At 36.7% G+C, this 16,229-nt stretch overlaps 1 protein-coding gene across 3 annotated transcripts in view; it reads left to right on the top strand.

Moving 5' to 3' along the window:
- LOC106089777 (G-protein coupled receptor Mth2-like) overlaps positions 1-14,674 on the top strand; it is a 35,372-nt gene extending 20,698 nt beyond the window's left edge. For 2 of the 3 annotated variants that reach the window (XM_059360853.1, XM_059360855.1), the window contains exons 2-7: positions 2,519-2,681; positions 2,744-2,929; positions 6,683-6,913; positions 6,982-7,271; positions 14,258-14,319; positions 14,387-14,674. In XM_059360853.1, the coding sequence (XP_059216836.1) occupies positions 2,519-2,681; positions 2,744-2,929; positions 6,683-6,913; positions 6,982-7,271; positions 14,258-14,319; positions 14,387-14,456 (1,002 nt within the window). In that variant the 3' untranslated portion in view covers positions 14,457-14,674. The remainder of the gene's footprint in view (positions 1-2,518; positions 2,682-2,743; positions 2,930-6,682; positions 6,914-6,981; positions 7,272-14,257; positions 14,320-14,386) is intronic. The other variant, XM_059360856.1, reaches the window with a different exon arrangement.
- Positions 14,675-16,229: the final 1,555 nt, after the last annotated feature.

A 16,229-nucleotide genomic window follows, 5' to 3' on the forward strand; every position in this document is an offset into this window, starting at 1 on the left:
ATCCGATTTGGCTGAAATAATGCGTGACGTATTTTTTTATGACTTTCCACAATTGTGTTAAGAATTGTTCAAATCGGTCCATAAACTGATATAGCGCCACATAAACCGATCTGGGGTCTTGACTTCTTGAGCCTCTAGAGGACGCAATTGTGTTCCGATTTGGCTGAAATTTTGTATCAGGTGTTTTGTTATGACTTTCAACAACTGTGCTAAGAATAATTCAAATCGGTCTATAACCTGATATAGCTGCCATATAAACCCATCTGCGGTCTTTACTTCTTGAGCCACTAGAGGGAGCAATTATTATCCGATTTAGCTGAAATTTTGTACAACGGCTGCCCCCATGACCTTTTACATATGTGTCGAAAATGGTATGAATCGTTTTATAGCCTAACTTATATTATAGCCTACTTCAGCCCCTAAAGTGCGCAATTCTTACTAGATTTGTCTGAAATTTTACACAATGGCTTCTACTATGGTCTGCAATAACTCGATGTTGTTCCAATAACATAGCAATTATTTTCTTGTATGCTTTGTTTGCCTAAAAAGAGATACCGTGGCAAGAACTCGACAAATGCGATCCATGGTGGGTGGTGTATAAGATTCGGCCCGGCCGAACTTGTGTTTTTTTTTTTTTTTTTTTTTGGGTGGTTTTCCTCTCCTAATACTGGCGACATTTGTGAGGTATTATGTCATGTAACAACTTCCCCCAAAGAGATGTCACACTGCAACACGCCGTTCGAATTCGGTTATTAAAACGTATGTATGTCCCGGTTTCTTAATGGAATGTCCATCGTCAGGTTATGGGCGTATTGTTGAAGGTTGTGGCCGGATTGTTGATTGTGCAAAATATCAGGCAATTCGAATAAGAACTGCGCCCCATAGGGGATCAAGAAGTGTAACCTGGGGATCGGTTAATATGGAATCTATATCAAGTTTTAAACCGATTCAGGTGCCATACTTGTCACGTATGTTGAAATTTATAGAAGAAGTCATTGTGGGAAATTTCAGCCAAATCGGATAAGATTTACGCCCTCTAGAGGCTGAAGAAGTAAATTCGAGAGATACATATGGGAGCTATGTGTATCAGGTTTAAGACCGACTCAGGCTATATTTGGCACATCTGTTGAATGTATTAGAAAACGTTATAGCTCCAAATTTCAATCAAATATTAAAATCCCAACCAACCTACAGTATTTTTGCTAAAATTTCAAGTGCCTAGTGTAACGTAGTTTTATCTACGGCTGAGGTAGGCCAGCAGTCGTCCAGGGTTTACCTGTAAGAACACACAAACTTTAATCAATAACACACTTATAAATCCCTTTCTGGGACAGCCAGCCGTCCAGGGTTTACCTGTAAGAACACACAAACTTCAATTAATAACACACTTATATAATAAATAAATAATTGATAATATACTTCGGTATATACAATTCAAAATGATGTTCTAAGCTCTTCGGGGCAGGATGTTGCTTGGTGCCGGTCAGTAAAGCGCTTTAGCCGGCAGGTGCTTGATGTAGGGGGTTGATCGGTTGGGTAGATTTGGTATTCACTCGTTTTCTTCGGTATTCGGACTGTTTGGACTCGGGGATTAGAGTTGGCTTATGCGTGCATCGTGGGTAAAGTCTGGAAAGACAAGAGCAGAGTTAAGAGAAAAGCGGTGTGCAATACAGTACGGATGCGAACGGGTCGCGTTAGGATGCGAATGAATCAGCACTAAAATGCTAACAAGTTGCCCAGTCGCGAACGAATCAGCGTTAGGATTCGAACTAGGTACCTAGTCGCGATAGGATGCGAACGAATCGCGTTAGGATGCGAACGAATCAGCGTTGGGGTGCGAACGAATCAGCGTTGGGATGCGAACTAGTTGCCCAGTTGCGTTTGCAGCTTCCTAGTCGCGATAGGACGCGAACTATTGTAGTTTCCTAGTCGCGTAAGGATGCGAACGAATCAGCGTTAGGATGCGAACCAGTTGCCCAGCTACGTTAGAATGCGAATTAGTTTTCTATTCGCGTTAGGATGCGAACGAATTAGAGTTAGGATACGAACTGGTTTCCTAGTGGCATTATTTATTTACCAACGGATCCGTCCGTTAGGATGAGAATAAATGCCGTTAATCGGTGATGAAATCCTTAGGTCTTCTAGGTTTTCTGACTGCGGACCGTGCCACACGTCTTACTATGCTTTCTGCTCAACGACTCACGACCAGCCCTAGAAAAACGTTATATTAAGTAGCAGTTGCTACATCAACCAAGTCAGAATTATATCCCACTGGTCTTGTTTAAATAGACTTCGATTAACGACAATCCGTGTGAGCTGTGAGATCGGGCTATGCGTATTAATGTAAATAAATATGTCTAGCTAACTTTATTCGAACAGTTTTTATTTACATGAGAGAACTATTCCCCGCTGTACCTTGATGGAATGTTCATGGACACATTTGAAATTTGACCTCAATTGTTTTATTATATTGATGTGGTTTTTCCATATTCTTAAATTCTTTTTTTTTTTCATTTAGAATGGTTCTCTTTTACGTTTAAGCGATATGCGGCTAATGTCTGAGATGGAATATTGTTTTGATGTCAGTGAATTTGAAATAGATGGTAATCTCTATTTCCTTGTTAATCCAAGTAATTGTGCAAGTGATACTCTACCAAATAATTTGATCATCAATGGCTACGGTAAAGAACATAAAATAATAAAAATATAAGTTTTTTTTTTTAAATTTTTTTTTCTATTTCAGCCATGCTTTTTTCAGTGCCTTTTTTTGTATTAACAATTTTATATCTGTATTGTTGCATGAATATCGAAAAACCTTATAGCAAGAGTTTAATATCCTATCTAAGTGCCTTGGCTGTTTCATATTCCCTTATAAGTTTTATGATAATATCGAAGATTAAATTTGAGCCAATTACTTGTCAAATTCTGGGTAAATAAGTGTTAGCATATTTTTTCATGTTGTTGGAACGACGCGTATAATCTCATATTCCCTATACCAAGGATTGCATTTGTCAAGCTCTTTTCACTGTTTCCTTTTTTAAGCAGAAACTTAATAAGCAGAAACTAAATAAAACAAGTAAAATCGCGCTAAGTTCCGCCGGACCGAATCTTATATACCCTCCACCATGGATCGCATTTGTCGAGTTCTTTTCCCGGCATCTCTTCTTAGGCAAAAAAGGATATAAGAAAAGATTTGCTCTGATATTAGAGCGATGTCAAGATATGGTCCGGTTTGGACCGCAATTAAATTATATGTTGGAGACCTGTGTAAAATGTCAGCCAATTAGAATAAGAATTGCGCCCTTTGGGGGCTCAAGAAGTAAAATAGGGAGATCGATTTATATGGGAGCTATATCGGGCTATAGACCGATTCAGACCATAATAAACACGTATGTTGATGGTCATGAAAGAATCCGTCGTACAAAATTTCAGGCAAATCGGATAATAATTGCGACCTCTACAGGCTCAAGAAATCAAGATCCCAGATCGGTTTATATGACAGCTATATCAGGTTATGGACCGATTTGAACGTTATTTGACACAGTTGTTGAAAGAATAAAATACGTCATGCAAAATTTCAGCCAAATCGGATAGGAATTGGGCCCTCTAGAAGCTCAAGAAGTAAAATCCCCAGATCTGTTTATATGACAGCTATATCAGGTTATGGACTGATTTGAACCATACTTGGCACAGTTGTTGGATGTCATAACAAAATACTACGTGCCAAAATTCATTCAAATCGGATAAGAATTGCGCATTCTAGAGGCTCAAGAAATCAAGGCCCAAGATCGGTTTATATGGCAGCTATATCAGGTTATGGACCGATTTGAACCATACGTGGCACAGATGTTGGGTATCATAACAAAACACGTCGTGCAAAATTCCATTCCAATCGGATAAGAATTGCGCACTCTAGAGGCTCAAGAAGTCAAGACCCAAGATCGGTTTATATGGCAGCTATATCAGGTTATAAACCGATTTGAACCATACTTGGCACAGTTGTTGGATATCATAACAAAACACGTCGTGCAAAATTTCATTCCAATCGGATAAGAATTGCGCACTCTAGAGGCTCAAGAAGTCAAGACCCAAGATCGGTTTATATGGCAGCTATATCAAAACATGGACCGATATGGCCCATTTGCAATACCAACCAACCTACACTCATAAGAAGTATTTGTGCAAAATTTCAAGCGGCTAGCTTTACTCCTTCGGAAGTTAGCGTGCTTTCGACAGACAGACGGACGGACGGACAGACGAACGGACATGGCTAGATCGACATAAAATTTCGCGACGATCAAGAATATATGTACTTTATGGGGTCTCAGACGAATATTTCGAGTAGTTACAAACAGAATGACGAAATTAGTATACCCCCCATCTTATGGTGGAGGGTATAAAAATTAAGATTATTACATTAACATGAGATAACTTTCGTTAAATCGTTATCGAAAGCATATTAGAGAATTTGTACCAATTATGAAAATTACGTCTTAAAGTCAAAACAAGTGAAAACGAGCTAAGTATGGTGGGGTAGAATATTGTATACTATCCTCTATTGATCGCATTTGTCAAGTTCTTTTTAAGGGCAGAAACTAAAAAGGATAAAGCAAGAAAGTTCATGGATTTTTATACCTACCACCATAGGATAGGGGTGGGGTCATTTAGTCATTCCATTTGCAACACATCGAAATATCTTTTTGTCGTAAAATTCTAAGGCGATTTAACGGTGTCCGTGTGTCTGTCTGTTGTTAGTCTTCAAAAATTGAGATATTGAAATTTGGCAGAAATATATCCTTTTGCTGCACGCAGCAGCCCATAGATGCTTTATTTATTACACGATTTCGCTGAAATTTGAAACAAAACGTAACTTTAAACTTCCCGACATCCGATCCAAATATGGTTCAGGTCGGACTTCATTAAGATATTGCTGCGACATAGGCCGATCTGCAGATTTGGGGTTGCAGCTCATGAAAGCTTTATTTATTATCCGATTTTGCTGAAATTTGAAACATTGAGTTGCTATAAGCCTCCCGACATCCGCCTTAAATATAGTTCAGATTGGACTATATTTAGATACAGCTGCCATATAGACCGATCTGGCGATTTAGGGTCTCTAGCCCACAAAAGCTTTATTTATTGCTCAATCTCACTGAAACTTTTATCAGTGAGTGGTTTTAACCTCTCGATATCCGACATATATATATATATATATATATATATATATATATATATATATATATATATATATATATATATATATATATATATATATATATATATATATATATATATATATATATATATATATATCGGATATCGAGAGGTTAAACCAATCACTGATAAAAGTTTCAGTGAGATTGAGCAATAAATAAAGCTTTTGAGGGCTAGAGACCCTAAATCGCCAGATCGGTCTATATGGCAGCTGTATCTAAATATATATATATATATATAAGAAAACACCCCTAATTCAGGTGTCATGAGAATATCGGGCTGAAAAGAAGTATGTTAAGAATGGAGTACAGCCACCGCATAGCTCCCATATATATGGTACTTCAATATTGAAAAATATTGCAATAAAGTGCTAATTTGTTAATCGATTCTCTCGAAATTTTACAAGAACGATTTTAGGCTTTTAATATTACTGGTGAATTTCATAGAAATCGGCACAGATTTAGATATAGCTGCCATATATGTATATCGCCAGATTTTCACTTCTACAACAACTGCAAGCGCACTGCAATATTTTAAATTTTTTGGTCAAAAGAGGTATTTTCATCTACAGAAAGCAATTGTTTTTCATATAACTTAAAAAAAAAATCCATGAGATTTATACCTTAACCGGGCCCGCTCCGCTGCGCCTTCTTTTACTTTATATGGAACAAAAGTTTTCTTGGAATGTTTATTTTCGACAATTAAAGATCTTTTAGTGAAATACCATGCTTACTTGACTAACAATTTAACAATATAAGTGCCTTTATCTGAATCTCATATGATCTTTATTGGTCTACGAATTTAAGTGTGGATGTAAGGTGTACTCCATTTTTAAAATACTTCATTCCAGCCCGATATTCTCATGATGTCTGATTTAGTGGTGTTTTCGGGGGAGACGTGGTCCCTCAAATACTTGGCCTTGAAAAAATATCAACATCGTTCTCTTCTCTTAAATACCATTTATTTAAACCGTATAATGCCATTGGCTTAAGAGGAGTTTACAGAATGTTTTGATATAGCTGTCACATAAACCGATCTTTGGTCTTGACTTCTTGAGCCTCTAGAGGGCGCAATTCTTATCCGATTGGAATGAATTTTGGCACGACGTGTTTTGTTATGATATTCAACAACTGTGCCAAGTATGGCTCAAATCGGTTCATAACCTGATACAGCTGTCATATAAACCGATCTGGGATCTTGACTTCTTGAGCCTGTAGAGGTCGCAATTATTATCCGATTTACCTGAAATTTTGTACGACGGATTCTCTCATGACCATCAACATACGTGTTTATTATATCCAAATCATATAAATCGATCTCTATTTTACTTCTTGTTATATATAAGAAGAAGAATATAAAGAAAAATCGTGCAAAGAACAAATGCGATCTATGGTGGAGGGAATATAAGATTCGGCCCTGACGAACTTCTCATGTTTTTATTTTAATTAATGTTGCTTTTCTCTTCTAGGTTTTATCATATATTACACAATGATTTGTTATTTAACCTGGACTTGCATAATTAGTTATGATTTATGGTATTCCTATTCGAATTTCGGGGCCACAAGTTCATTCTTGAAGTATACTATAGTGGGTTGGATGTTGCCTCTCATAATGACACTTCTCACTGCCATTGCTCAGATGACTATACCTGATCCTGATTTCCAACCCGGAATTGTTGCCATTAGTTGCACACTCGACAGTGGGTATATTCCAATGCTTTCCTTATATCTTTTGATACTATTTTCATGTTGTATTTCTTTTTTAAAGATACTCGTTGGTCGGCTCTCATTTATTTGTATATACCTTGCATCTTAGCATTGATCTATACCTTGACTATGTATATAAGAACCTTGGTTTTCATAAAACGTTCTAATGATGTCGTGCAGCAAAATTATGATGCAGATTCAACTAGTTTTGGGGTTTTCCTTAATTTTCGATTGTTTTCATTTATGTGTCTCTCATGGATTGTCGATATTGTATCATTTTTCTGGCAAGCTACTCATCAAAAGGAGAAAAATTCTGGTGTTTATTTGCCCGATGTTTTGAACGCATCACAGGTAAAGTAAAATTGTTGTTGCAAAAATGGTTCAGTTTATGTGATGAATATGTTTGGAATATTAGCAAAAACAGAATTATTCTTTTCAAGTTCTTTTAACCAATTATACGCAGACCTAAGTTTGTAATTCAAACTCTTCCAGAGTATATTTGGATTTATTCCAATGATTATGACACACAATTATATTAAAAATCTTCCATGTTGCTCTCAAAATTTTTTTATAGGACGTAACTATGGCGAAAAATTTTCAATTTCCGAGTTTACCATCCGGCCATCACTTTTTATCCATAGCTAAAATTTCACGCGATTTGGCTAAAATTTGGAACAAGGACTTGAGTCATACTTCCAACAATCATGCCAAGTATGATCTGAATCGGTATATAAACAGTTATACGCCCCATCGTTGTTGAATAGTGCTTGATGTTGTAAACGTAATGAAAAAAAAAAAAAATGTATATATCACGGAAAATTCTTACCGGAGCGGGAGCGGAAAAAAGTACCCGCTCCGGATCTCTGATTGTAACTGGGTAACGTTTTGCGTCAATATATAAAACGTTAGACATGCACGTAGTAATATTAAACTTAACTAACTTTGTTTATTGCAAATTCTTTAGCAGCCTCGCCTTTTGTAAAAGGACCTTTATTTTGTTGTAAAACCAAAAACTCCTTAATGGCAAAAGTGTTTCGACAACCTCGAACGATTATCCGTTTACCGGTCCAATAATTATTCTCTTGTGTCTCTCCTATAGAGCGAAAGGGCGAGTATTTGAGCCTATAAACCAGATATGGGGAAACATACTCATCCTATTGCATATTACCGTGTATATACGCAAAAAAATAATCCCAAGCAAGCCCATGGGCTTACACATAATTGCCACTGTGTGCTCGTCACATTCTCATACACAACATTTTTTGACGGAGCAAAGAGCTGTTAGTATGTTAAGCAGCTCGGTCGAGTGCGGATGGTAAACTCGGAAAGCAAAAATTTTTAAAGTTTCGTCGTAGGTAAAACAAGTAAAAAAGCATCCGTGCCGTGCTGGACCTTTGATATCCACCACTATGGATATATTCATTATCCTGCTTTCTTATAACTCTACTAAATCCGTATTAATATCCAAATATATGCCGATCTAAAAAGTTGTAGGTTCAGGTGCCCAGAAGCTTTATACAAGTAACAGTTCCAAATTCCGAAGAAATCGGGTAATAAATGCGGCTTTGTGAGCTTAACGCCCTAAATTGGCAGCTCAGCTATATCTAAATATGATCCGATCCGGATAATATACGGGTTGGGGATCGGGTGGGTGTCAGGAGTCTTAATACAACTGACTGTTTAAAAATTCACCCAAATCGGATAGTAAATGTGCCGTTTATGTGCTTAAGCCCTAAATCAATTGATAAATTTACTTATGTATATTGCACGCTTTATGTAAACATGGCCCGATCTGGACCATATTTGGGTTGAATGTCGGGGGGTCTTAAAGCAGCTCGCTGTTTTCAATTTCAGCGAAATCGGATAGTAAATGCGCCTTTTATGGTTTAAAGACCCTAAGACAGAAGATCGGTGCGTATGACAGCTCTATCTGCACCATATTCGGGATAGATGTCGGTAGTGTTGACACAACTAACTGTTCCAAATTCTAGCGAATTCGGGTAATAAATGCGAATTTTATATGGCAACTATATCAAAATATATTCCGATCTAGTTGGGATATTTGGTTAGGATTTTGAGGGCCTAATAAAAATTACTTTTCTATGTTTCAGCGAGATCGTGTAATAAAAGCGTCTGTTGTGGACTTAAGACCCTTAAAAGGCAGAAGGGTCTATATGGCAGCTAAATATTAAAAATGCCCTGATAAAGACCCTATTCGGGTCGGATGTTAATGGGCCTAATAAAGCTTACTGTTTCGAATGCTAGCGAAATCGGTAATAGTGCGCCAATACGGTCTTAAGACCCTAAATCGGCATATCGGTCTATATGACAGCTATATGTATATATGGTCCGATATACACCGTATTCGGGTTAGATGTCGGAGCCCTTAGAACATCTCAGCATGGAATTCCTAACATAAAATTTTCGTTTTTGAGGTTACTTTTTAGATTTTAGAGTACACAACAAGCCGATTACTGGCTTAGGTGTATGTCCATATTGGTATGGGGCGGATTCATTTCCGCACCTTATTTTCAACCTTATCTAAGCTAGAACAACTCACTGTTTAAAATGTCAATCTCGAAATCGTACAAAAATGCGGCTTAAGACCCTTAATCGCCAGATCAGTCTATATGACAGATATCAAAACATGATCTGATTTGTTTTTCAATCGCCTTTTTCAAAAACCAAATTGATAGTATTATTTTCGAGATTGATCGAAATCGGAGAAAAATGCGGCTTTTGCGGGCTTAAGACCCTTAATCGCCAGATCGGTCTATATGGCCGTTCTGGCGATTAAGGGTCTTAATCAAGAACTTAACCTGCGTATCGAATAAATATCAGTCTGTTCAAAATTTGAACTGAATATTTCAATTTTTAAAGACTATTGCGTGATAACAACGGACGGACTGACGGACAGACACGCGGACATCGTTACTTTGTCTTAGAATTTTAAGACGATCCGAAATATATATACTTTGTAGGGTCGGAAATGGATATTTCGATGTGTTGCAAACGGAATGACTAAATGAATATACCCCCTATTCCGTGGAGGGGCTATAGAAACGCTGGTATGTCTGATGACGAAAATCATTAGAGAAACTTACAAATGGCTGCCAGGTAGAAGAAAACACAACAAGAATTTCTAAGCCGAAACATTGTTTGGTAATATTTAATAATTAATATCCATCCCAAAGTACATATTCAAATGTGCGAAGACAACAACCCCCTTATTTAATCAGAATCATTTTCTGATTCGATTAACTATGTCTGTCTTTCCATGTTAATTTGTGTACTAACTACAGGTCGCTGTTTGATCTGATCTTTTTGAAATTAAATCCAAATGTTTGTAGACCCGACAACACTTTCATGAGCGTCCGTTTTGAAAAAATATAGCTGCTAGAAATTTTGGAGAATACTCCCAGACAAACAGTCTTTCGACTACCTTATAAAATTTCTAGATGCAATTCTAATCTTCTTTATGATCAAAATATGTATATTAATGACGTAACATAATGGGTCCATTATCACCGGACAACCTCAAATTTGTGTTCCAGAAGCTTAACATACGTGAACCAAGTTGTATAGAAATCAATGGTGAGCCCTATTCAGCACGCTTTTCGCAAAAATTTTAATACAACGTTTGCATATTTTCAATGTTTTCAATTAATTTTTTTTTTATTGATCCAATTACAAAACGAATTGCAAATTTCAATTATTTTTTTCATTGAATCAATAAAAAAATTAATTGGAATATTTAAAAATGTTCAATCAATTGCGTTATTGAATATGCAATTTATTTAATTAAAAATTTTTCAATCGCCTTTTTTAAAAATTGTTATTGATATTATCATTTTCGAGATTGAAGTTTCAGTTTCAATTAAAACATTAAAAAGTTCGGCCTGGCCGAACGTAGTGCCTTTTTACTTTTTTTTCTGTGTGTTGAACCTAGACGTTAATATGTTTCAGTAGAGCGACACCTCATATGCTTTCATATGCTAACTACATGGATATTATGGTTACCACCAAGTTTCGTAGTAGTTAGTTCAGATCTCGTATATTCTGGTTAATTCGTAAACCCTAAAGCATACTCGGGCAATTGGTGTCACTGTTATATCCAAATATGAGGCAATCTGGCCTATATCTTGAATGTATATCTAGAAGAATAACATCATGAACTGTTCCAAAATTCAGCAAAATCGGATACTAGTTGAGCATTTTATGACTCCTTTGTCATAAATCACTAGAATAGTCCTAGCCTAGAAGTTTGTAACAACCCAGAGTATATATAAGTTATGGAGTCGGAAATGGACTTTTCGGAGTTTCAACTTTAAATTATAAATTAATTATCAACATGCTTATGCATATTTTTATACCCACCACCGAAGGATGGGGGTATATTCATTTTGTCATTTCGTTTGCAACACATCGAAATATCCATTTCCGACCCTATAAAGTATATATATTCTTGATCAGCGTGAAAATCTAAGACGATCTAGACATGTCCGTCCGTCTGTCTGTTGAAATCACGCTACAGTCTTCAAAAATAGAGATATTGAGCTGAAACTTTGCACAGATTAATTTATTGTCCATAAGCAGGTTAAGTTCGAAGATGGGCAATATCGGACTATATCTTGACATTGCCCCCATATAGACCGATCCGCCGATTTAGGGTCTTAGGCTCATAAAAGCCACATTTATTATCCGATTTTGCTGAAATTTAGGACAGTGATTTATGTTAGGCCCCTCGACATCCTTCGCCAATTTGGCCCAGATCGGTTCAGATTTGGATATAGCTGCCATATAGACCGATCCTCCGATTTAGGGTCTTAGGCCCATAAAAGCCACATTTATTATCCGATTTCGCTGAAATTTGGGACAGTGAGTTGTGTTAGGCTCTTCGATATCCTTCGTCAATTTGGCCCAGATCGGTCCAGATTTGGATATAGCTGCCATATAGACCGATCTGTCGATTAAAGGTTTTGGGTTCATAAAAGGCGCATTAATTGTCCAATGTGGCCGAAACTGGGGACAGTGGGTTAAATTAAGCACCTCGACATACTTCTGCAATATGGCACAGATCGGTTCAAATTTCGATATAACTGCCATATAGCCCGATCTCTCGATCTAAGGTTTTGGGGTCATAAAAGGCGCGTTTATTGTCCGATGACGCCGAAATTTGGGACGGTGAATTGTGTTAGGCCCTTCGACATCCTTTTCAAATTTGAACCAGATCCGTCCAGATCCGCCATAAAGACCGATATCTCGATTTATAGTCATGATCCCATAAAAGTCGCATTTATAATACGATTTCACTGAAATTTAACACAGTGACTTATGCTAAGCATTTCGACATCCGTGTAGTACATAGTTCAAATCGGTTTATTTTTAGATATAGCTACTTAAATGACCAATATTTTGTTATACACAATTGAACAATTAGTTGTACTTATTAGTATCTGGTCCAAATCGGAACATATTTCGATATAACTGCTATGGGGCATAAGGTATGCATTTTTCACCGGATTTTGACGAAAGGTGGTTTACATATATACCCGAGGTGGTGGGTATCCAAAGTTCGGCCCGGCCGAACTAAACGCCTTTTTACTTGTTTTAATTTTAAGACCAAGAGCATCTGAAAAAATTTACAGCGGTGGTTTTCCCCTTCATTGCATTGGCATTCGCCATGTTCAATTTGATGTTGTAGAATAATTCAAACTCAAACTTTTAACAATCATAAGCATATCTTATGGAAGTTGTTGTTTTCCCACAAATTTTGCCTAACAATGTATGTGCCTTAGAAATAAGGGTGATTTTTTTGAGGTTAGGATTTTCATGCATTAGTATTTGACAGATCACGTGGGATTTCAGACATGGTGTCAAAGAGAAAGATGCTCAGTATGCTTTGACATTTCATCATGAATAGACTTACTAACGAGCAACGCTTGCAAATCATTGAATTTTATTACCAAAATCAGTGTTCGGTTCGAAATGTGTTCATTCACCGTAACGTTGCGTCCAACAGCATCTTTGAAAAAATACGGTCCAATGATTCCACCAGCGTACAAACCACACCAAACAGTGCATTTTTCGGGATGCATGGGCAGTTCTTGAACGGCTTCTGGTTGCTCTTCACTCCAAATGCGGCAATTTTGCTTATTTACGTAGCCATTCAACCAGAACTGAGCCTCATCGCTGAACAAAATTTGTCAAAATTTGAACACATTTCGAACCGAACACTGATTTTGGTAATAAAATTCAATGATTTGCAAGCGTTGCTCGTTAGTAAGTCTATTCATGATGAAATGTCAAAGCATACTGAGCATCTTTCTCTTTGACACCATGTCTGAAATCCCACGTGATCTGTCAAATACTAATGCATGAAAATCCTAACCTCAAAAAAATCACCCTATACTTGTAGCTAGCAATTATTTCATAGACTTAAGGTTTTAATCTTTCACACAGTACGCTCGAGAGTATCTTGTGTGCGATGGAGAGGAGACTAATTCTTCTGTAGTTGGCAGTTGTAGTTGGTAGTTCCGTCTTGTCTCCTTTCTTGTGTACGGTATGTATGCTGGGGTTTCAACCATCGGGTATACCTATATTTCAAACGAAAATGAGAAGTACGAATCAAGTGATCGATTTGTATAAAAGCTTTATCAATGCACAGACCGAATAAAACCAAATTTAACAAAGTCAGTTGGAAGTCATGATAGGAATAATTTTATAAAATTTAAGCTCATCGGATGAAAATAGCGCCCTCTTTTAGGATAAACTCAGTGTCGGATCGCTTATTTTTGTTAAATTTTGCAAAACATTTAACTGTGCCGTTGTATCGATTGGAAAAATATCAATCGATATTCAGACAAATAAAAAAATATCGATAGTATGTATAGTGCCATCGATATTTTGCCAGTTCTCCAACAAGGTAATGATCCGAATCGATGTTAACCCCTCGGATCGATCGTACATTTCACACGCTGGTGGAATACCTTCCATCTATCACAACATGATCTATTTATTGTAGTTTCTCGTATTTTGATGGTGTGACAGCCATGTGGCCGTGTGAATCCTTCGATGTTGGAAACTGGTGCTGTTAACTACCATGTTCTTTGCCGCGGCGAAGTCTATTAGCCTCAATCCATTATCGGAAGTTTCTTCGTGTAGGCTAAATTTTCGACTACTGGGCCAAAGATATTTTCCACAAATACAATAAAGAGAAAATTATCCTCATAAAAGTATATTGTTTGTCGTAAAAATTTCCCAAACGTTTTATTTTCTTCTTTCTTTTTAAAGTCTTCTTCCTTATTATATATTAACATTTTTTAATTTTCTTTTAGGGAATTTTTATGTTTATGACGTTGATTATGCATGCCAAATTCTGGAAGAACGTATGTCGAAGGTTCGTCAATACTTGTGCAATATCCTAAACTACATAAAAATTGCTTGATAATTTGTTTTTGTTGTAGAATAGAAGTGAAAAGAAAACGAGCAAGAAGGGCTAGTGAAATAGAAATGATACCGAATCGGAGAAATTAACTAGCAAAACCAAATACCCCTGGACGATGATTGCGAGCTCAGAGTAATCAATATAGACATGATCAACATAAATGAATGAAATGTGATGTAAGCCTCAATAGGCTAGGAGCAAACGGGTATAAATTTACAAACTTAAGTAAATAAAAAATATTGGCCTTAATTTGACCGATTAAACATGGTATTGTTGAAAAAAAAAACATTTTTAAAGATATGATAAATTGCATTGTTTTTTTATTTTTTTAATTTAAATTGCACGACTTAAAATTGTTATTTAACAGCTGTTTCTACAACAAGCGATTTAATATTGTGTTTTCTTTCACACACATGTTGTCGAAACAAAAGCGCAAGTGAGCCGTATATATACGCATACGCCACCGAGTGGAAAGACACAATTTCTAGGTTCTCTCCCACACAAACATATATTAATTTTGTGCATCCCTAATGTAATTCAAAACCCGTAAAAAAAGGGCAAGGGTCGGGCGGTGTCGACTGTGTAATACCCCACAACTACCTTATAATTACAATTGGTTTACAATTGTGAACCAATTTTGATGGACCTCGGCGGATGTTTTCAGATGGGTTATTAAACAATCCCTATCAAATTTCGAGCAAATATGTTCAAATTGTAATAACTACGGTTCACAAATAACGACATTATTGCAAATTACCCAAATCTGACGAACATACATATGGGCTTTATCTAAATCTGAACCGATTTCGAGCAAACTTTTTAGATATTGTAGAAGTCGTCGAGGAAAGCGTTGTACAAACTGTAGTCGAGATTGGTCAATAAATGCGCTTGCAGTTGATTTAGAAGTGAAAATTTTGAGAGAATCGGTTGACTAATAAGCACTTTATTACAATATTTTTCAAAATAATAATAATAATATTTCTCAAAATAATAACAAACACTTGATTTCAATATTTCGCAAAATATCTAAATTTGAAGCAAGAGCTTGACTTGCATGACACGTGGTTTCAACAAGACGGAGCCACAAGCCACACAGCATTCGTAACAATGGACTTATTGACAGACGAGTTTGATAAACATTTTATTTCATGTTCGGGACCGGTCAATTGACCGCCTAGATCGTGCGATTTAATGCCTTTATACAGTTTTCTTTTTGTGGGGATTTGTTAAAGCTAATGTCTATGCAGACAAGTTCGCTTTAATTGACGCATTGGGAGACAACAATGAGGCATTTATTCGTGAGACACCGGCCGATATGTTGGAAAGAGTATGCCAAAATTGGACTAAGCGAGGCGCAGTTACGGTCAACATTTGCATGAAATAATCTTCAAACATCAAATTACATGGACCGAACTATCGTTTCAAATAAAACTTTTAAGCATTTTTCTGAATTTTATGAAAACACATAAAAAACAAAAAACTTTCCCATAGCTCTTAAAAATATACCCGTTATATCTATTGGGAGCCTACAGAACAAACAAGTAAAAGCGTGCTAAGTTCGGCCGGGCCGAATCTTATATACCCTCCACCATGTATCGCATTTGTCGAGTTCTTTTCCCGGCATCTATTCTTAGGCAAAACACGATATAAGAAAAGATTTGCTCTGCTATTAGAGCGATACCAAGATATGGTCCGGTTTGGACCACAATTAAATTATATGTTGGAAACCTGTGTAAAATGTCAGCCAATTCGAATAAGAATTGCGCCCTTTGTGGGCTCAAGAAGTAAAATAGAGAGATCAATTTATATGGGAGCTGTATCGGGCTATAGACCGATTCAGACCATAATAAACACGTATGTTA

Source organism: Stomoxys calcitrans, chromosome 1 (genome assembly GCF_963082655.1).
Source record: "Stomoxys calcitrans chromosome 1, idStoCalc2.1, whole genome shotgun sequence".
In the NCBI taxonomy this organism is placed as follows: Eukaryota; Metazoa; Arthropoda; class Insecta; order Diptera; family Muscidae; genus Stomoxys; species Stomoxys calcitrans.